The sequence below is a fragment of the Gorilla gorilla genome, chromosome 3 (assembly GCF_029281585.2).
Source record: "Gorilla gorilla gorilla isolate KB3781 chromosome 3, NHGRI_mGorGor1-v2.1_pri, whole genome shotgun sequence".
NCBI classification, from domain to species: domain Eukaryota; kingdom Metazoa; phylum Chordata; class Mammalia; order Primates; family Hominidae; genus Gorilla; species Gorilla gorilla.
The window spans coordinates 58,818,836-58,841,699 of NC_073227.2; the positions used below are offsets into that span (position 1 = coordinate 58,818,836).

The 22,864-nt window shown below is 38.5% G+C and overlaps 1 protein-coding gene across 1 annotated transcript in view; it reads right to left on the reverse strand.

Moving 5' to 3' along the window:
• Positions 1-373: 373 nt before the first annotated feature.
• Positions 374-22,864, reverse strand: part of STAP1 (signal transducing adaptor family member 1) — a 48,584-nt gene continuing 26,093 nt past the window's right edge. Inside the window, exons 7-9 of the mRNA XM_004038733.5 lie at positions 16,749-16,818; positions 14,345-14,441; positions 374-1,416 (exon numbers count right to left, since the gene is read on the reverse strand). Coding sequence (XP_004038781.2) covers positions 1,355-1,416; positions 14,345-14,441; positions 16,749-16,818 — 229 coding nt within the window. The 3' untranslated portion in view covers positions 374-1,354. The remainder of the gene's footprint in view (positions 1,417-14,344; positions 14,442-16,748; positions 16,819-22,864) is intronic.

The following is a 22,864-nucleotide window of genomic DNA, read 5'->3' on the forward strand; positions in this document are numbered from 1 at the left end:
AAAGATCAAAATGACATAGAGAAAGCATTTCTCAATGTTTTCATTTGTCATATTTATGATTCCTTATTAATTGTCACTGCCTCTCCATTTAAAAGAAAGCCTGACTTGATTTTGCATATATTGCTACACAGATTATTTATCTTCATATTACAGTAGATCTTAAAGAAGTGGTTCTCAAATTTGTTATGTATAGCAATTACCTGTGTTGTATGCTTAAAAGGCAGATTTCTGGACCAGCCTCAGCGCCGCCCCCCCACCCCCAAAATTATAATTCAGTAAGTCTGAGAGAACTCTGCATATTTTCAGGCATCCCAGGAAGCTCACTGAATTAGTTCACTAGGATTGTCATTACAAATACCACAGACCATGTGGATTAAGGAACACAAATTTATTTTCTCACAAGTCAAGAAGCCGGATTTTCAAGGTTTTGGCCAGGTTGATCTTTTTTTCCCCCCGAGGCCTCTCTCCTTGAGTTGTCAATGGCTGTTTTCTCCCTCTGTCTCACATAGTCTTTCCCCTGTAGAATATAGACCATATCTTTTCATTCTTAGTTGATTGTGTGATTCCCAAATTGATAACCATCAAAATCAATTTAGAAGTTTGCTTTTGAAGAAAAAAATTATGAAAAAATATCCCTGTTATTTTGATTCAGTAGATGCAGTCTGGGGCTGATGGTTCCATATTTTTAAGAACTCCGGGTACTTATAATCAGGCTCATCGTACTTACGACACAAGATGATGATACAGCCTTTCACCATCTTTGTAAGGAAATAATGGGCTGATTTTGAGTGGCAAAAAGATGACACCAGGGAAAAACATGGGGATGGAGACATTTATTTCCATTAACAAAAAATGTGGTATATAATATTTCCATTGGAAAAGGGCTCCTCTAGTACATTTCATGTCTCTAACTTCCAGCTAGGTAATTAAAATGACATATTTGATAAATTGGTCAAATCAGATTTCAGCAAAACTTAGGTTTTTTGGGAATTGGTAGGATTTAGAACTAGAGAAACTGCTGTTGGAATTATATAGGGGAAATGTATTTCATTGAGGCCTAAAGAAAAAAATTCCATCTAGAAAGTACTATGTGTTTTCAACTTATGTCAGTGCATGGGAATGTGTATATCTGCAGGTTACCACCACAGCCGTAGTCTCTAGTTTCCCTGTGAATTGGTTTCATTCTGATAAGATAATGAAATTGGATGGTACAATGTTTAATTCTAATTCTGGTGTTCGGGTGAATGACTTGGTAATCAGTATCAGGAGAATATAGGTAATTCTCTTTAAAGTAAGAACTTCGTTTTGAAAATGTAAATTACCAAGATACACAAAGGAGCTTTCACATTGTATTTCATGCAATGTGTGGATTTTTCTTCAACTTTTCACTTCTCCCTTCCATATTGGGTTCTTGACCTAGAAATTGTGGGTAGAAAAACTTAATTAGCGAACCAATATTGTAGAAAACGGTGGTTCTTTATTTTCAGTGAGTTGATTTTCCTGCTCGTGTGTGGAACATTGCTGGTGTGTTTAGTAAATGTTAGGAAAATAAATACTGAATATTCAGATGCTTTTTTAAATTTTATTTTGTCCTGGACCTGTAACTTTGTACCTAATAATTTTTTTCTTCCTCTTTAGCTTAATATGCCTTATATTTTAAAGCGGCTTTTAGTTTAAACTGCTAATTTCTGGAGTTGGGAAATATCTTTGACCATTCTTGTTCCATTATTGCTCCTGCCTTCTGGTGTAAGAGAGAGCCAAATGCTGACATGGGTTAACAGGGATCAAAGAAAATCTTATTTTCTTTTAGGTAATATTTTATTACATATTAACTTTTTCCAAATCTCCAGATTGGAACCCTTACCTGCTCTACAACTCCCATTTCCCAAGTTTGATGTACTAGCAGTCTCACTGTGCCACAGCCAGCTATGAGTCCAAATTCCTGAAGCAATGTTAGGGTTCCACAAAGTTTTCTTAAAATATCAGCATTATTTGTCAAGATAAGTTTTTATCTTTGTGTAGCTTTTCTTAGAAAGTCCTATTTTCATTGTCATGTACTTTTCCATCATTTTTCTGCTTTTGAAAGAAAATATGTTACACTACAGATAATATTCTAATTATTTAAAGTCTTTCTTCACAGGACCCTCTAATTCCATCTGTTCTTATGTCATTCCCCAGTCCCTATAACAAAGGCATCTGAAATGCAGGGGGAGGCTGAGTAGTTTGTTCCTGACCACAAAGCAAACTGAACACATTCAGTCATATACCAATAGCAATCTGGTTGTCTGTTTCTAAAATCATTAAGGTGCTTTTTTTTTTTTTTTTTGTATTGTCTATTTTTTCTTCCCTGGCCCTGCCCTGAGGGTGGGGCCTCTAGTCAAGGTGCAGTACTTTGGCAGTGACAGCATGGGCACCTAAAACCCCAAGAGAAAATTTAGCCTTCCAGCCAGAGAAATCAGGAAAGGTGGGCAGAGGGAAGAATTGGAATTACATTTTTCTCTTTCTTATCTCTAACTTTCTTGAAGAGATTGGGCAACTGCAGTCTCACAGAACTGCAATTACAGCACAGGTGTCATTAATAAGCTCCATCATTCTAGCTAGAACACCAGGAAAAAGGACCCTTGGTGGCTCGAGAGTATGGAGAAATCCCAGAGAGGTGACAGCTGGAAAAGAATTATCTCCTAGTTCTGTGTATGAAGTGACACAAATTCCAGGCTCACCTCTGAATTGTGCATGCACAGAACCAGATACAAAACAGATGGCAAAGGCGTTGACAGCTAAACTAAGGCATAAACCACAACCAAGTCCCAGGCTTAATACAGACCCAAAACAGCATAACAGAAGCTTTGAAAACTGAACCAATATTGGAATGGCTTCCCACAGAAAGTAAGAGAGAACTGGTTCAATCTAATCAAGTTGGTTGCCTGCTTTTAAAAAATGCACCAGAGAATTTTAACAGGACCCAGAGGCTCACAACATAATATTCAAAATGTCCAAGACACAATTCAGAATTACTTGATATATGAAAAACCAGGAATTACTTGATATACAAAAGAAGGAATTTGACCAATTCCCCAGTTTTCAAGGGAAAAGACAATGGATGCCAACACTAAGATAACCAAGATGTTGAAATTATCAGATGAAGACCTTAAAGCAGCTATGCTTCATGAGGTGGTCATAAACATTCTTGAAATGAATATAAAGATAGATGTTCTCAACAAAGAAAAGCTATAAAAACCCAATGGAGAGAGGAGGTGGAGCAAGATGGCCAAATAGAACCCTCCAGCTATCAGCTCCCCCACCACAGGAACACCAAATTAAACAACTGTCTACACTAGAAAGCACCTTAATAAAAACCAAAAATCTGGTGAGCAATTACAGTACTTGGTTTTAACATCATAGCAAGGAAAGAGACACTGAAGAGGGTAGGAAAAATAGTCTCAAATTGCCAACCTGGTCTCTTCCCCCATCTCCCAGCAGTGGCTGCTGGTGCAGAGAGGGAATCTGTGTGCTTAGGAAAAGAAGTAGACAGTGACTGTGGCACTTTGCATTGTAACTCAGTGCTACTTGTCACAGTAGAAAGCAACACAGGGCAGAATTCAGCCAGGACCACAGAGGGGAGCATTTAGACCAGCTCTTGCCAGAGAGAAATCATCCATCCCAGTGGGCAGAATCTGAGCTCTGACTAGTCTCAACACCACAGGCTAAAGTGATCTAGGGTTCGAAATAAATTTGAAAGGCAGTTTAGGCCACAAACACTGAGGGTCCTGGGCAAGTCCTGTGCTGTGCTGGGCTTGGAGCCAGTGGACATGTAGTGCACATGACCTAGTGAGACACCAGCTGGGGTGACCAGGGGAGTGCTTGTGGCACCCCTCCCCCAATCTCAGGCAGCACAACTCCAGGAAAGACTCCTTTCTACTTGAGTAGAGAAGAGGGGAGCATAAACTTGGAAAGCAACTCAATTGGAAAGCAGCTTACCCACAGTAGAACAGGGCATCAGGCAGAGTCGTGAGGCCTCCATTTCAGGCCCTAGCTTCTGGGCATTTCTAGACATGCCCTGGGCCAGAAGGGAATCTACTGCTTTGAAGGGAAGGACTCGGTCCTGGCAGTATTCATCACCTACTGACTAAAGCACCCTTGAACCTTGAATAAACATCAACAGTAGCCAAGCAGTACTTGCTGTGGGCCTTGGGTTGAGACCCAGAGCTGTGCTGGCTTCAGGTATGACCCAGCACATTCCTAGCTGTGGTGGCCATAGGGAGAGACTTTTGCTTAAGGAAAGGAAAGGGAAGAGTAAAGGAGACTTTGTCTTGCAGCTTGGGAACCAGTTTGGCCACAGTGGGGTAGAACACCAAGCAGGGCCTTGTGGTTCCCAATTCTAGACCTTGGTTCCTGGATGGCATTTCTGGACCCACCTTGGGTCAGAGGGGAGCCCCTTACCCTAAATGGAGAGACCCAGGCCTGGCAGTATTCACCACAAACTGATTGAAGAGCCCTTGGGCCTTGAGTGAACATCAGTGGTAGCCGGGCAGTACTCGCCACAGGACTAGGGTGGTGGTAGTCATGGGGAGAAACTCCTGCCTGAGGAATGAATGGAAAGGACTTTGTCTTACACCTTGGGTGCCAGCTCAGCTGCAGTAGAATAGAGCACCAAATAGATTGCTAAGGTTCCTAACTCCAGGCCCTGGCTCCTGGATGGCATTTCTTGATTCACTCTGGTCTGGTGTGGAGGAGCTCACCAATCTGAAGGGAAGGACACAAGCTTGGCTGGATTAGCCATTTGCCAAATCATGAGCCCTTGAGCCTTGAGTGAACATCAGCGGTACCCAGACAATGGTCACCACGGGCATTGGCCAAGACTCAGTGCTGTGCTGGCTCCAGGTATGACCCAGCACAGTCATGGTGGTGGTGGCACAGGAGTGCTTATGTCCACCCCTCCCCCAGCTCCAGGCAGCTCAGCACACACACAGAGAGAGAGAGAGAGAGAGAGAGGAGGTGGGGAGAGACTCCATTTGTTGGGGGGAAAGTAAGGGAAGAGAACAAGAGTCTCTGCCTGGTAATCCAAGACATTCTTTTAGATCTTACCCAAGACCATCAAGGCAGTACTCTACAAGTCTTCAAGAGTCACAATGTTCCTGGGCCCATGTGCCCCCTAATGTATATATGGCTGCAGTGACCAAAGACTTAGATCAGAATACTCAATTCTTTTTGAAGACTGGGAAAACCTTTCCAAGAAGGATGGGTACAAACAAGCACATACTGTGAAGACTAGATTAAGTACCTAACTCTTTAATGCCCAGACATCAACAAACATAAGTTTTAGGACCGTATAGGTAAATATGACCTTACAAAATGAACTAAATAAAGCACCAGTGACCAATTCTGGAGTGACAAACATAAGTTAACTTTCAGACAGTAAATTCAAAATAGCCATTTCTAGGAAGCTCAGTGAAAATCAAGAAAACACAGAGAAGGAATTCAGAATCCCATCACATAATTTAACAAAGAGATTGAAATAATTTTTTAAAGTCAAGCAGAAATTCTGGACCTGAAAAATTGACATTCTGAAGGATATATCAGAATCTCTCAATAGGGCAGAATTGATCAAGCAGAAGAAAGGATTAGTGAGCTTGAAGACAGGCTATTTGAAGATGCACAGAGGAGACAAAAGAAGAAAGAATAAAAAGGAATGAAGCACACCTACAATATCTTGAAAAAAAGCCTCCAAAGAGCAAATCTAAGAGTTACTGGTCTTAAAGAGAAGGTAGACAGAGATATCAACGTAGAAAGTTTATTCAAAGGAATAACAGAGAACTTTCCAAATCTAGAGAAAGATATAAATATTCAAGTATAAAAGGTTATAGAACACCAAGCAGATTTAACTCAAAGAAGACTACTTCAAGGCACTTAATATTCTAACTCCCAAGGATGGGATAAATAAATTATCCTAAAAGCAGCAAGAGAAAAGCAACAAACAAAATACAAAGGAGCTCCAATACATTTGCCAGCAGGCTTCTCAGTGGAAACCTTACAGGCCAGGAGAGCATGACATATTTAATGTGCAGAAGGCAAAAAACTTTCCTCCTAGAATAGTATATCCAGTGAAAATATCCTTCAAACATGGAGGAGACATACTTTCCTAGACAAACAAAAGCTGGGGGATTTCATCAATACCAGACCTGTCCTAAAAGAAATGCTAAAGAGAGTTCTTCAATCTGATAGAAAAGGACATTAATGAGCTATAAGAAATCATCTTATCTCTTTGGGACAAAACTCACTGGTGGTAATACACAGACAAAACAGAATATTATAACACCGTAATTGTGGTGTGTAAACTACTTATATCTTAAATAGAAAGATTAAAAGATGAACCAATAAAAAATAACTACAACTTTTCAAGACATAGTATAAGAAGATAGAAATAACAAATTTAAAAGTGTGGGTACATAGTTAAAGTATAGAGCTATTATTAGTTTCTGTTTGCTTGTTTTTGCAGTCAATGTTAAGTTGTCATCAGTTTAAGATAATGGGTTATAAGATGTTATTTGAAAACTTAATGGTATTTCAAATTTAAAAAACCTACAACATACACAAAAAATAAAAAGCAAGAAATTAAAGATACCACCAGAGAAAATCACCTTCACAAAAAAGACAAGAAAGAAGGTAGGAAGGAAGAGAAGACCACAAAACAATGAGAAAACAAGTAACAAAATGGCAGTAGTAAGTCCTTATCAATAATACATTGAATATAAATGGACTAAACTCATCAATCAAAAGATATAGAGTGGCTGAAAGGATAAAAAACAAGACTCACCGATCTGTTGCCTACAAGAAACGTACTTCAGGTATAAAGACAGACATAGACTAAAACTAAAGAGATGGAAACAGATATTCCACAAATAGAAATCTAAAATCAGGAGTAGTTATATCAGACAAAATAGATGTCAAGTCAAAAATTATAAAAAGAAAGGTCATTATATAATGATGAAAGGGTCAATTCAGCAAGAAGTACAATTGTAAATATATATAATATATATGCACCCAATGCTGGGGTACCCATGTATGTAAAGCAAATATTATTATAGCTAAAGGGAGAGATAGACCCCAGTAAAATAATAGAAACATCAACACCCCATTTTCAGCCAGACAGAAAATCAACAAACATTGGACATAATCTGCACTATAGACCAAATGAACCTAATAGAAATTTACAGAACATTTCATTCAGCATCTACAGAATACACATTTTTTTCTTCAGAACATGGATTATTTTCAAGGATAGACCATATGTAAGGCCACAAAACAACTCTTTAAAACATTCAGAAAAAATTGAAGTAATATCAAGCATCATCTTCAACCACAATGGAATAAAACTAAAAATCAGTAACAAGAGGAACTTCGGAAACTATACAAACACATGGAAATTAAACAAAATGCTCCTGAATGACCAGTGGGTCAATGAATAAATTAAAAAGGAAATTTAAAAATTTCTTGAAACAAATCAAAATGGCAATTCAAGAGACCAAAATCTATGAGATACAGCAAAAGCAGTACTAACAGGAAAGTTTATACCAATAAGCATCTACATCAGAAAAGTAGAAAAGTTTCAAATAAACAACCTAATGATGCATCACAAAGAACTAAAAAAGCAAGAACAAACCAAACCCAAAACTAGTAGAAGAAACAATAAAGGTCACAGCAGAAATAAATGAAATTTAAATTGAAAAAAATACAAAAGATTATTGAAACAAAAAGTTTTTTGAAAAAATAAGCCAGGCATGGTGGCTCACACCTGTAATCCCAATACATTGGGAGGCCGAGGCAGGTGGATCACTTGAGGTCAGGAGTTCGAGACCAGCCTGGCCAACATGGTGAAACCCTGTCTCTACTAAAAATACAAAAATGAGCCAGCTGTGGTGGCACACACCTGTAATCCCAGGTACTTGGGAGGCTGAGGCAGGAGAATCGCTTGAACCCGGGAGGTGGAGGTTGCAGTGAGCCGAGATTGTGCCGCTGCACTCCAGTCTGGGTGACAGACTGAGGCTCCATCTCAAAAATAAAAAAAAAAAGAAAAAGAAAAAAGAAAATCAACAAACCTTTACTCAGACTAAGAAAAAAAGAAGACTCAAATATATACTATCAGAGATTAAAAAGGAGACATTACAACTGATACCACAGAAATTAAAAGGATAATTAGAGACTACTATGAGCAACTATATGCCAATAAATTGCAAAATTGAGAAGAAATAGATAAATTTCTAGACACATACAACCTACCAAGATGAAACCATGAAAAATCCAAAACCTGAATAGGCCAATAATAAATAATGAGTTCAAAGCCATAATAAAAAGTCTCCCAGCAAAGAAGAGCCTGGGACCCAATGGCTTCACTGCTGAATTCTATCAAATGTTTAAAGAAGGACTAATACCAATCCTCCTAAGATGATTCAAAAAAATAGAGGAGGAGTAAATACTTCCAAAGTCATTCTGCAGTGCTAGTATTACCTTGATAACAAAACTAACAAAGACACATTTTAAAAAACTACAAGCCAATATCTCTGATGAACATTGATGTAAAACTCCTCAACAAAATACTAGCAAACAAAATTCAACAACATATTAGATTATCCAACATGATCAAGTGGGATTTATCATCCCTGGGATACAAGGATGACTCAACATATGTAAATCAATCAACGTAATACATTGTACCAATAGAATGAAGAACAATAGTTATATGATCATTTCAATTGATGCTGAAAAAGCATTTGATAAAATTCAGCATCCCTTCATTACCTGAAACTATGAAACTATGGAACTACTCCAAGAAGACATTGGGAAAACTCTCCAGGACGTTGGTCTAGACAAAAATGTTTTGAGTAAGACACAAGCACAGGCAACCAAAGCAAAAATAAACAAATGGGATCGCATTAAGTTAAAAATCTTCTGCACAACAAAGGAAACAATCATTAAAGTGAAGAGACAACCCACAGAATGGGAGAAAATATTTGCAAACTACACATCTGACAAGGAATTAATAACCAGAATATATAAGGAGTTCAATAACTCAATAGGAAATAAATCTAATAAAACAACTAAAAATGGGCAAAATATCTGAATAGACATTTCTCAAAAGAAGTCGTACAAATGGCAAACAGGCATATGAAAAGGTGCTCAATGTCACTGATCATCAGAGAAATGCAGATCAAAACTACAAGGTGATATCATCTTACCCCATTTAAAATGGCTTATATTCAGAAGACAGGCAATAACCAAGCTGGCAAGGATATGGAGAAAAGGGAACCTTCATACACTGTTAGTGGGAATGTAAATTAGTAGAGCAACTATAGAGAACAGGATGAAGGCTCCTCGAAAAAAGAAAAATAGAACTACCATATGACCCAGGAATCCCACTGCTAGGTATATACCCCAAAGAAAGGAAATCAGTGTACTAAAGAGATATTTGCACTCCTATGTTTATAACAACACTATTCACAATAGCCAAGAGAAAAAGAGAGTGCAAGGAAAAGTGCCACTTTTAAACCATCAGATCTTGTGAGAACTCATTATCATAAGAACAGCATGGGAGAAACTGCCCCCATGATCCAATCACCTCCCACCAGATCCCTCCCTCAACACCTGGGAATTACAATCTGAGATGAGATTTGGGTGGGGACACAGAGCCAAACCATATCATTCCACTCCTGGACCCTCCCAAATCTCACATCCGTTTCACATTTCAAAACCTATCATGCCTTCCCAACAGTCCCTCAAATTCTTAACTCATTTCAGCATTAACCCAAAACTCCAAGAGCAAAGTCTCATATGAGACAAGGCAAGTCCCTTCTGCCTATGAGCCTGTAAAATCAAAGATTAGTTACTTCCAAGATACAATGGGGGTACAGGCATTGGGTAAATACAGCCATTCAAAATGGGAGAAATTGGCCAAAACGAAGGGACTACGGGATCCATGCAAGCTTGAAAGCCAACAAGGCAATTATTAAATCTTAAAGCTCCAAAATAATCTTCTTTGACTCCATGTCTCACATCCAGGGCACGCTGATGCAAGGGGTGGGCTCCCAGGGCCATGAACAGCTCCACCCCTGTGACTCTGCAGGGTACATCCCCTGCGGCTGCTTTCATGGGCTGGCGTTAAGTGCCTGTGGCATTTCCAGACACATGGTGCAAGCTGTGGGTGGATCTACCATTCTGGGTTCTGAAGGATGGTGGTTCTCTTCTCACAGCTCCACTAGGCAGTGCCAGTGGGAACTCTGTGTGGGGGCTCTAACCCTACATTTCCCCTCTGCACTGCCCTAGTCGAGGTTCTCCATTAGGGCTCTACCCCTAGAGCAGACTTCTGGCTGGACATCCAGGCATTTTCATACATTCTCTAAAATCTAGGCAGAGGTTCCCAAACCTCAATTCTTGTCTTCTGCGCACCTGCAGACTCAACACCTCATGGAAGCCATCAAGGCTTGGGGCTTCTACCTTCTGAAGCACCAACCTGAGCTGTACCTCAACCCCTTTTAGCCACTGCTGGAGCTGGCACAGCTGGGACAGACGGCGCCATGTCTTGAGACTGCACAGAGCAGTGGGGCCCTGGGTCCAGCCCACGAAACTATTTTTCCCTCCTAGGCCTGTGATAAAAGGGGCTGCCTTGAAAATTTCTGACATGCCCTGGAGACATTTTCCCCATTGTCTTGGTGATTAACATTTGGCTTCTTGTTTCTTATGCAAATTTCTGCAGCCAGCTTGAATTTGTCCCCAGAAAATGGGTTTTCTTTTCTACCACATGGTCAGGCTGCAAATTTTCCAAACCTCTATGCTCTGCTTCCTTTTTACACATAAGTTCCAATTTCAAACCATCTCTTCGTGAATGCATATGACTGTATACTTTTAGAAAAAGCCAGGTCACATCTTGAACACTGTGCTGCTTAGCAATTTCTTCTTCCAGATACCCTAAATTACCTCTCTCAAGTTCAAAGTTCCACAGATCTCTAGGATAGGGGCAAAATGCCACAAGTCTCTTTGCTAAAGCATAGCATGAATGACTCTTACTCCAGTTCCCAACAAATTCCTCATCTCTATCGGAGACCACCTCAGCCTGGACTTCATTGTCCATATCTCTATCAGCATTTTGGTCAAAACTATTCAATAAGTCTCTAGAAAGTTCCAAACTTTCCCACATCTTTTTGTCTTTTTCTGAGACCTCCAACCTGTTCCACCCTCTGCCTGTTCCCCAGTTCCAAAGTTGCTTTATAGCAGGACCCGACTCTGCCAATACCAATTCTTGTATTAGTCCATTTTCACACTGCTATAAAGATACTACCTGAGACTGGGTAATTTATCAAAGAAAGAGGTTTAACTGACTCACAGTTGTGCATGGCTACAGAAGCCTCAGGAAACTTACAGTCATGACAGAAGGCGAAGGGGAAGCAAGACACGTCTTCACAAGGTGGCAGGAAAGAGAGAGCACAGGGAAAATGGCCACTTTAAAACCATCAGATCTCATGAGAACTCCCTCAGTATCAGGAGAACAGCATGGGGCAAACTGGCCCCATGATCCAATTGCCTCCTACCAGGTTCCTACCTCAACATTTGGGGATTACGATTCGAGATGAGATTCGGGTGGGAAAACAGCCAAACCATATCACTACCAATGAACAATGGAATTCAAATGTTACAGAATATCATTTACCAGCAACAAAAATTTAAATACCTATAAATCAAACAAAATGTGTGCCGATGCTGTATGCTGAAACAAAGCACTATGAAAGAAATCAAGGACAGCCCAAATGTACCAATATATTGCATTCCTCAACTGGAAGACTCAATATTATGATGTCAGTTCTTCCTGAACTAATCAACAGATTCGACATAATCCAGTCAAAGTCTCAGGAGGGTTGTTCTCTGGATAGCAACAGGCTGATTCTAAAATTTAGAATGAAAGGCAAAGAAACTAGACTAGTCCAAACAATTTTGAAAAAGAAAAGAGCAAAGAACAAACTAATCCTCCTAATTTCAAGAATTACTACGAAGTTATAGTAAGTGTGGCAAAAGGGTAGGAACATATATCATTGGAAATTAATCCATACAAAAATGGTCAATAGATTTTTACAAATGTTGCAAAGACAATTCAATGGAGAAGCATTTATTTTTATTTTTACTTTTTAGAGAAAGGGTCTCACTCTTGCCCTTTCACATTGTGCATTGACACAGTCATAGTGCACTGCAACCTTGAACTTCTGGCTGCCTCACCCTCCCAAGTAGCTAGGACTACAGGCATGTGCTACCATACCCAGCATTTTTTTTTTTTTTTTTTTTTTTTTGTAGAAACAAAGTCTCCCTATGTTGCCCAGGATGCTCTCAAAGTGATACTCCTGCCTTGTCCTCCCAAAGTGCTGGGATTATAGGTGTGGGCTGCCCTGTTCAGTGGGATAATCTTTTTAAACAAATGGGGCTGGAACAATTACCCATCTAAATGCAACTAAATGAACCTTGGCACATCCCTCCCAGTTTAAAAAAAATTCAAAATGTATCATAGATCTAAATGTGAAACATGAAATTACAACACTTCTAAAAGAAAACAGGAAAATAGTCTTTGTGATTTTAGGTTAGGCAGAGTTCTCAGGTATAACACCAAAGTACAATCTACAGAAGCAAAATTTAAAACTTCTGCTCTCCCAAAGACACTGTTAAAAGAATGAAAAGACAAATCACACACTAAGAAAATACTTCCCAATCACACACACTCACACGCACAAAAAGCTTGTATCGGTTCAGAGCTCTCAAAACAAGCATGAAAGAAAAAACAACCCAATAAAAATATGGGCAAAAGAGTTAAATAGATACTTTCCCAGATAAAATATATAATGGCAAATAACATATAAAAAGATGCTCAACATTATTATTCAGTAGGGTTATATTTTAAGTGACAAGTTTAAAAATTAGACAATGTAAAAAGAACATCAAAGATGAGAGTAAGAGAAATTCAGGAACCAATAATTTAGATGACAGAGAGTAAAAAACTGAGGGAAGACATTGTAGACATTTTTAAATATTTGATGGCCTTTTAAGTCGTATTGTTTCAAAGCCAGAAATTGGATTAATATGTAGAAGTTGAAGGAATGCTTCAGACTCAATATCAAGGAAGAATTCTCTAATATGAGAACTGTCCAGAAGTGAACTGTGCTGCTTCAAAAATCAAATTTAAGCCCTCTTACATTCACAACTTACAAACAAGCCGAAGGGGTCATATCCTAGAGATGTTTCCTGTACTGAATGTGCAGGTGAGTTCTAAACAGATAAGATACTATAATTTTCTAAAGTTCCTTCAGATCCTGATAGTCTGTGGGTTTGGTTACTGTTATTATTTGGCATCACAAGATTCATAATCATGTTTTAAGAACTTGGACTTTTAAACTTGCTATCCTTTTAATTAATAAGACTATCCAGATAGGCCCCAATGCAGATAGCCAAATAAGGTTGCTTTCCCCCATAATCTGTAGAAAAAGAGACTTGTTTTGATAACTAAAATCCAAACAAGCTGGAGATATTTTCTCTCTCCTGCTTACAGTTTGCCAGTGACCATGTGTACCAGGAACTGTTGCATAAGATAGAGAGAGACTATTACATTCAGCCTGGCTTGCTCTGCCAGAAGTTGGACTGCAAAGAGAGCCAGTTTCAGGGGTGTGTAAACTGTGCAGTTGCATAGGGTCTCATGCTCGGTTTGATGGTTTGCTATAACTGTTTTTGAAATTCTTAATTCATGAACAAGGTGCTGGCAAATTCTGTAGCTGGTCCTAGCTACAATCTTTATCTGTAATTCCTCACCACCCACTCATTCCTTGTTATTTTGCAATCTGACTTCTGCCTTCATAGTGGAATACAACTTCTCTCTCTCAAGTCATCTATTGGCTAATCACCAGTTCCCATCGTCTCTTCTTAATCTTCATTCATTTTATCCTGTATTACGCATCTAACGTTGTTGACAGACTATCCCTTTAAATTCCATTTGGTTTCCATTAACTTGTATGATTATGGTTTCCTCTTACCTCTGAATTTGTTAGATAAAGCTGAGTAGAATGATAGAATGAGTTAATAGTAATAATACATACCTCAGGGTTTTCCATTCCCTAAAATGCACCCATACTCTGTTCATAATACATATTGGTACTTTCCTATTTTCACAGACTGAGTGACAAAATGATTTCCAAATGGATAAATTTAAAGACTGAACTACAGTTCTTGCCTGGCTGGTACTATAAATCATATGCAGAGTTTTGGGAATTTTGTTTCGTTTTGTTTTGTTTCCCTTAACATAGCAATGAAGTGAAAAACATACCAGTGTTTTCATCAGTTGAACATATAAATGGTTTTAAATTTCCTCGAGTCTCCTTCACAAAATAATCAATGACACTGAAAAGGTTTGGGAGTGTTACCTGTATTAATAGAGAGTGAGAGAAAACTCAGCATCACCTGGATAAGTATAGAGTAAGAGAAGGCTCAACTGGAATCTAATGGAGATTACTGTCATTACTTCACTTCAATGGCTTACTGTATGACCATAGTTTTACCTATCCCTGTGTCTTATTTATCCTTTTTAATTGACCATGTGTCCATTCTCCGTTGAGGAATTACCACCTTTTCCATTGAATACAATCTGGTAGACAATAGTTAGGTACCTTGCTCTCCCTCAATTAAAGCATAGAATGTAAGCCAAGTGTGGTGGCTCACACCTGTAATCCCAGCACTTTGGGAAGTCCAGGTGGGAAGATCACTTGAGACCAGGAGTTTCAGACCAGCCTGAGCAACATAGCGAGATCCTGTCTCTACGAAAATTGAAAAAATTAGCTAGGTGTGGTAGCTTACACCTGTAGTGCCAGCTGCTCAGGAGGCTAAGGCAGGAGGATTCCTTGAGTCCAGGAGTTCGAGGCTGCATGAGTTGTGATAGTGCCACTGCACCCCAGCCTGGGTGACAGGGTAAGACCCTGTCCCTTAAAAAATGGGAGGAGCAAAAAATGTGACTCAAGTTAGGCTAGAAAATGCTTTCTTTCTGAAATTTGAACTTGAGTAGAAGAACAAAGAAGGATCCAGTTTCCTAATCAGATGGTTCTTAGCACAAGTAACTGCTTCCTAGTCCCTGAAGGTTTGCTACCCTTCCAGTCATTCTATGTTCTTATAATAAATTTATTTTTTCTTAAGTTAGCTGTAGTTGGTTTCTTCTGCTTTAAAGCAAATAACCTTTAAAACCAGAGAATTTAAGCATTTTAGTATTTTATTGTAACAGGATAATTTGCCGGTCTAGGAGTAGATAAAATGTGTCTCTACCCCTAAACTAATATTTTTATACAAATGAAATCAGAATAAATATACCAGATAACCTTGAAGAGGAAAAAGAATTCCTGAGCCAGGCGCAGTGGTACACACCTGTAGTTCCCGCTACTCGGGAGGCTGAAGTAGGAGGATCGCTTGAGCCCAGGAGTTTCAGGCTGGCACTATGATTGCGCCTGTGAACAGCCACTGTGCTCAAGCCTGGGCAACATAGCAAGACCCCTGTCTCTAAAAAAAAAAAAATCACAAAAATACAACCTTATTGAGGGGTTGAGGGGTATGGTTGGGGAGGGTGAAAAATGAAAGAATAATCCAGGCTGTTAGTTTTCCTTACACTGTAGACTGTATGAGCTAATGACAGAAATGAGCCCCAGTTTACCCAGTTACAAAGATGACACATTATTCTTCCTTGTCCATTGCTTGTAGTCACTTAGTTATTTGGATTATCCTTTAGCAATCTAGTTCTCTGCCTTCTTTATTGAATTTTATTTTAAAAGTCTAGTCAGGAATGGATCTGATAACTGAGAAGCTTTGGGAGGCACCTATGGCAAATGTAAGGTGCTCTATGAATCAGCAGCTACCTGGCTCTCTAAGAATTATGACCAAAATATAAAAAATTCAACCACCCTGTTCCTTTTTCTACTTGATCAACACAATGGGCCTGGAGAAGCAGAGGAACTAGGTAAATATAAATATCTTCAAGACCCACCAGTTCTATTTAAGTGATATCCAGAGACAACTTTCCTGACTCAATCTTCCCACTACTGCAGCCTAAAATCACAGAGCTATATTCTCTTTTTCAGCATCCTGGAATGTAGGCCACATCACCACATTCTCATTGGTTCAGAACAATGTAAATACCGATTATCTCACCTGTATAAAAGGCATAACAATATCTACCTCAGGGTAATGATAACAATTACATTGGATGATATATGTCAAGTGCTTAGCTATATCATTAGCCCCATGGTAAGTCAGCTTGGGTGGGAGAAGAGTTCAAGACAAATAAGAAATGCTTTCTTCACTACTATCTTGCTATTAAGAGAGGATTTCTGAACTTCAGCAAGACAGGTATTAGAGAATTAGGCATTTACAGATTTCTTCCCATTAGAAATAAACATATTTGAAGATTTATAATTGGAGAATGTTTAACAAAAGTATCTTTCTTTCTCTGAATTTTTTCCACTTTTCTTTCTCTGCAAACCTTGAGAGATTTGCAGAGAAAGAAAAGTGGAAAGAATTTTTAGAAGCAAATTATATTTTACTCTGCCTCACCACCTGTTCCTGAATCTCACTTTTCACCTTGTGTATCTGCCACATTCAGGGCTCCTTAACTTGGCTGCTTTTTGCCAGCACTAGGAGGCTATAAGGAATCGGGAAGAAGTTCATCAACAACAACAAAAATAGTTACTTACAGGTTTTTCCAGTTCAATAGTGTAGTTTTGTCCTACGCTCATCACTTTGTAGTGCTTGATTCTTGGAATGCTACAATGAAACAAATGGTTAGTCTCCATTTTATTATACAATTGGGTAAATGCAAACTAAAGTAAATATAAAATATCACCTGTATAATCAACCTATGTTGTCATGACTATAGTTTGGCAAAAAAAAAAAAAAAAAAAAAAAAAAATCCTTGGTGGTTTTTTATTTTCTGTTTACCTGGTTTGCAGAGTGTCTTTTTGTGGGGGCTACTCACTAGGGATATAGGTAATCTGGGTCATTGACTGGGTGAATTAGAAAGAATAAACAGGGAAAAAAGGAATCAAGAATTAAAAATCTTTCAGGCAGAAATAATTCTTTTAATGTCAGTAACCTAGAAAGTAAACAACATAATAAAATTCTATGTAGGTATATAAAATCAAATATATATTCTCCACATTGAGAGAAGTAGAAAGGATTATTAAAAGTACATTGCTTTCTACTCTACATTATCACCAATCCAACCAGAAACCCCTCAATAGCCGTTATTCATATTAGCTCATATACCACCCTGGATATCCACTAACTTTGGGGCTGACTTAGAGATATGGAAAATACTGGGTCTTAGGCACTATATGAACATATAGATGATAACGTAAGTACATTACATGAATCGTATTGTCTTCCTCTTCTATAGTCACATAGCACTCAAAATTATTACCACTCAAATACAGGGTATTTTATTGATTATGAACTGCTTATGAACAAGAGGCATATCCTATTCATCACTGTATTCTAGCATTAGGCACAGAATACATATTTATAAAGTTGAGTTTTTAAAATATTAGGAGCTGGATGAGTGGGATGGCTCAGGCCTGTAATCCCAGAACTTTTGAGAGGCCAAGGCGTAAGGATGACTTGAGCCCAGGAGTTAGAGACCAGACTGGGCAACATAGTGAGACCCCATCTCTACAAAAAAATTCAAAAAATTAGCCAGGCATGGTGGCATGCATGTGTGGTCCCAGCTACTCAGGCGTTAGGTGGGCGAATCATTGCGTCCAGGAGATTGAGGCTGCAGTGAGCTATGATGGTGCCGCTGCATTCTAGCCTGGGCAACAGAATGAGACCCTGTCTCAAAAAAAAAAAAAAATTAGGATCCCCCACCTCATAATGTTATCTGCTAGAACTAAGCAAATTTATACTGAGATCAGAAGTCACTATCCTTGTCAGTTAGTTTTGAACCAGAGTATGTTTGTCTTGAATTCCCTTGATTTGTACGGCAAGCATGTTAGGATGAAAACTTTTTCTAGTGTTGACAAATTAACAGCATTTATTACATTGTCATTTGCTTGAATGACACACTAATTAAGCATTTGTCCTATGTACAGAAGCTGTCTAAAACAAAAGTGTTCAGCAGGTTAAGCTAGGCACAGGGTCTTTCTACCTTCTTTTTTTAAATCGCTTCTCCTTCCGTTTTCATTTAGGACTGAAACTGAAGTCTTCTATTCAGGGGACTCTTCTCATTCACCATTATATCCAAATCACCTCTCAATTGGACATCACAATGGAAACAGCTCATAAATTCCAATAACCTACTTTCAAAACATGGGATAAAACCCGACCAACCCTTTTCCTTCCTAAAAGAAAACATTCCTTAACGCTGAAACTTCAGGAATCAGTTACAAGTTGGTGAAGGAAGCATTTTTGGACACAGAAGGTCATACAGCACCCTTTCAGGGTGGTTATACCTGGCTTTGTCTTTATCACATCATAATAAGATCTTCGTAATCAGACAGTTACTTTTGAAAACTCTACAATTTCAATTAGAATTCCTGTATTCCTATTAAATAAGGGATTGCTGTTCGTTGGAAGACTGATAGAAAACTTGGTTCGAATTCTGATTGTCATATGGGTTCTCTGAACCTCCATTTTCTTCATCTATAAATGGAGATGGTGCCTTGCCTCACCGGGCTGCTGTGAGTTAACCTTTGCAAAGCCCTTAGTACAGTGTCTGGCACATTTAAGCACTCAGTAAATTATAACCATTTTTACTACTTCTTAAATGTATTGTTTTAATGTAGTAGTTTCTGTGAGTCTCATCCTCTTCATTTGTAAAACATGGAAAATACTGTCTGTCTCAAAGTTTTTATTGTGCCTGAAGGAAATGTTTGCCAGTACTCAACATAGCACCCACAAGTGGTAACCTATAAGGAGAACAACGATTGTTGTTGTTATTAAAAGCCATCATATTGGCCGGGCGCGATGGTTCATGCCTGTAATCCCAGCACTTTGGGAGGCTGAGGCAGGCGGATCACAAGGTCAGGAGGTCGAGACCATCCTGGCTAACACGGTGAAACCCCGTCTCTCCTAAAAATACAAAAAATTAGCCGGGCGTGGTGGTGGGCACCTGTAGTCCCAGCTACTCGGGAGGCTGAGGCAGGAGAATGGCGTGAACCTGGGAGGCGGAGTCGGCAGTGAGCCGAGCTCGCACCACTGTACTCCAGCCTGTGAGACAGAGTGAGGCCCCGTCTCAAAAAAAAAAAACAAACAAAAAACAACAACAACAACAACAAAAAGCCATCATATCATCATCATCATCATCATCATCATCATCATCATCATCATCATCATCATCTATGGCAAAGCTGTGGGAGGAAAAGTGGCAAAGGTCAACAAGGTATCTTGGAACTTTTGACTAATAGAATGAAATTCTGGAACAGAAAGAGGTGGGAAAAAAATCCATTGAAGTTGCTTAGGTTTTGACTCTCTTTTTAGACATTTTGCTTTCCTTTCATATTCTGTTTTGTTCTGCTTTTCCAAAGAAATAAAAAGAGATGAAAAAAACAAGATTGATAGAATTTGCTATATTAAGATTTCCTGATGCTGACCTCAAAACAGAAGAAGCAAGTCTTTTTTTTTTTTTTTTTTTAAGAAAATGTGTCCCCAGCCGGGTGCAGTGGCTCACACCTGTAATCCCAGCACTTCGGGAGGCCGAGATGGGTGGATCATCTGAGGTCAGGAGTTCGAGACCAGCCTGACCAACATGGAGAAACCCCGTCTCTACTAAAACTACAAAAAAAATTAGCCAGGCGTGGTGGCACATGCTTGTAATCCCAGCTACTCGGGAGGCTGAGGCAGGAGAATTGCTTGAACCTGGGAGGTGGAGGTTGCAGTGAGCTGAGATCGCGCCATTGAACTCCAGACTGGGCAACAAGAGCAAAACTCCATCTCAAAAAAAAAAAAAAAAAAAAAGGTGTCCCCTTAAATGTGGTTATAAATACTTGTTCTTAGCTTCTGACCTCCATTTTTGCAAAGAAATAAATTTTGGGTAAATATTTCCTACTGCTTCCTTAGCTAATGGCTTTCCAAAGTTTCCATACTGCTAGCTTGGTACCTAGTCATAACATTTTCAAGAAAACCAAACCAAGCCATGAAGTTCTGTTGTAAGAACAGCTTTATGTCTTATGAATTCACGCACCACTGGGCTGGGTAAAGGTGGATGATAGTCTACATTGAGACAAGAGTCATCTGGTAATTTGGCATTGAATGGCTTTTGTTTATTCCTGAGAACAAGTATTCCCTCCCACAGCTGCTCTGTGAACAGATGGAGATAATTTTATTTTCATATACTGCTTTGTAAACCAACTTGTACTTTTCAGCTAATGTTTTACCAGACACACTCATCTAACTTGCATGACTGAACATTTCTCCCATAACCTATAAGAGAATGAATTGGTTTTGTGGGTAATACAACTGCTTCCCAATAGCCGAGGTTTCTACCAAATTCTTTACATTAAGTTGTACAGTATAACAAGCTAAAATTCTAATACTCTGTACAACTGTTATCCTTTAAGTGACCTGTTATATGGAAGATATTAAATTCAGGTACTCTGAAACACCTGTTTTGAGGCATTAGAGAATACATTTAACAAACTTTGACATCATAGATGGATTTGGCATGTAAGGAAAATTTGTGCAATACAGTTGAATTTTTCGTATCCGCTTCCAGGTATGAACTATTTCTCAAAGCCTAAATAAGTGCATATTGACTCTAGTGTTAGAATGCTTTAGTCTAACCAATATACTTCTTGCTTTCCAAATATGAACTTTTGCAGGGGGAGAATGATTAGTTTTATAAAATGTTGTAGGTTTTGATGACCATCAGCTAACAAAAGCATGAATTTCTATATGAATTCAAACTGAAAGTGAACTTATTAAATTTAGAATTATGCAACTTTGATATGAACTCCTTTTCCATACTCTTATGAGCTTAATATATAACTTAAATACAATACAATTGTGAGTAAAAACTGTGACACTAAGTACAGAAATTCATTGTTTAGTCACACACCACATCTGCAACAGAAAACAGTTATTTCTCATAGTTAATTGTATAGAAAATGTAATGAAAGAGTTGGACTAATCTAGACCACCTTAAAAGGGATCAGGCTGCTATTGTGCAAGAAATATGCAGTTTTTTTGTTTGTTTGTTTTGTTTTTGAGACGGAGTCTTGCTTTCTTGCCCATGCTGGAGTACAGTGGTGCAATATCAGCTCACTGCAACCTCCGCCTCCCAGGTTGAAGCGATTCTCCTGCCTCAGCCTCCTGAGTGGCTGGGATTACAGGCACGTGCCACCACGCCCAGCTAATTTCTGTATTTTTAGTAGAGATGGGGTTTCACCATGTTGGTCAGGCTGCTCTCAAACTCCTGACCTCATGATCCACCTGCTTCGGCCTCCCAAAGTGCTGGGATTACAGGCGTGAGCCACCGTGCCTGGCCGAAATATGCAGTCTTTATGGAGCTATCAGGTCTTGAGAGTTTGTTCATTTCATGCAGAATAGTAAGACAGGGGTCACGTGTAAATGGATCAACCACTCAATCTGACCAAGAAAGGAATGACATTAAGGAAAAAAAAAAATCACGCTCTTTGGTGTTCTAATTTTACATTTAAGCAGTTAGATTATGTTTCTATTAAAAATCTGCTCTCTCTTAATTTTTAATTCAGTGTTACATCCTCTCATCTTTAAAAGTGGAAGTAAACGGTTAAGGATATGCTGTAGTTTATGTCGTACACAATTTCCTAAATCCTGAAAAAGGACAAACTTCTTGACCAGGATATAGTAAAGAGAAAAATCCACTTTTCTCCTACAAATTATTCTAAGTTCACTGATGTTTAATGGCAGTCATAACAGTAAGAAAAATGATTTCTTTTGGATTTGTGTCAAGACAGTCAATTAAATTATACATCAAATTAGGTTGTAACTGAAAAATCTATTATTTTCTACTGTATTTCAATAGAGTTGAAAATCCATTAACTTCAATCGTTAGTTTATAATAAACAAAAAATAATGAAACCACAAGTTTAAGTTGTCAGACATTCATTGTAGAAATATACACACAGAGATATATACACACACACATTTCCTTACACAAAGAACCATGACCTGATTTACCATTTAACATTCTTGCCATCTGTTCAGTGCCCATGACTAGTGTATAAGACAAGGATCTGTTTACTGGCAAGTGAATAAAGCTTATTGGGCTGTGGCACACACTAGCAATGTAGCCATAATGCCATGTTTTAAATTTGTCTCTGGAAGTTGTTTCTTTTTAACTGCCTTTATTCACCATACATATCTTCATATTTAGAATTATAGATATTTATGGGGTGGATTAGTAGATAGATTCATTGATAGATATGTTATAGTATAAAATTTAATAATATTATCCCCATAAGGAATAGCAAATTCAAATGTCAAAGTTCTGTTTATGCATATATATTAAAGAAAGTCATTTACTGAATATTTTTGTGTAGGACACAACCTCGATATTTAAATTATATTATCAGTTGTGGAAGTATTAACTAAGCCAGAGTCTCCAATGAAGTGCAAGTTCTCATAGACTTTGAAAGCTGGAGTCTATTAAAAGATCTAACTACCCTAACTACACAGAAAAATAACGTTTGCATTTAAGTGTTACTGACTTTATCAACGTTAGACCATTTTACCAGAAAGAAATTAGTAACCTTGACAAAGAGGCTCCTAAGTGGCCCTTTTTTATAAATAAGTCAGATTATGACAACAGTTCAGTGGCCTCTCATGTCATTCAAAG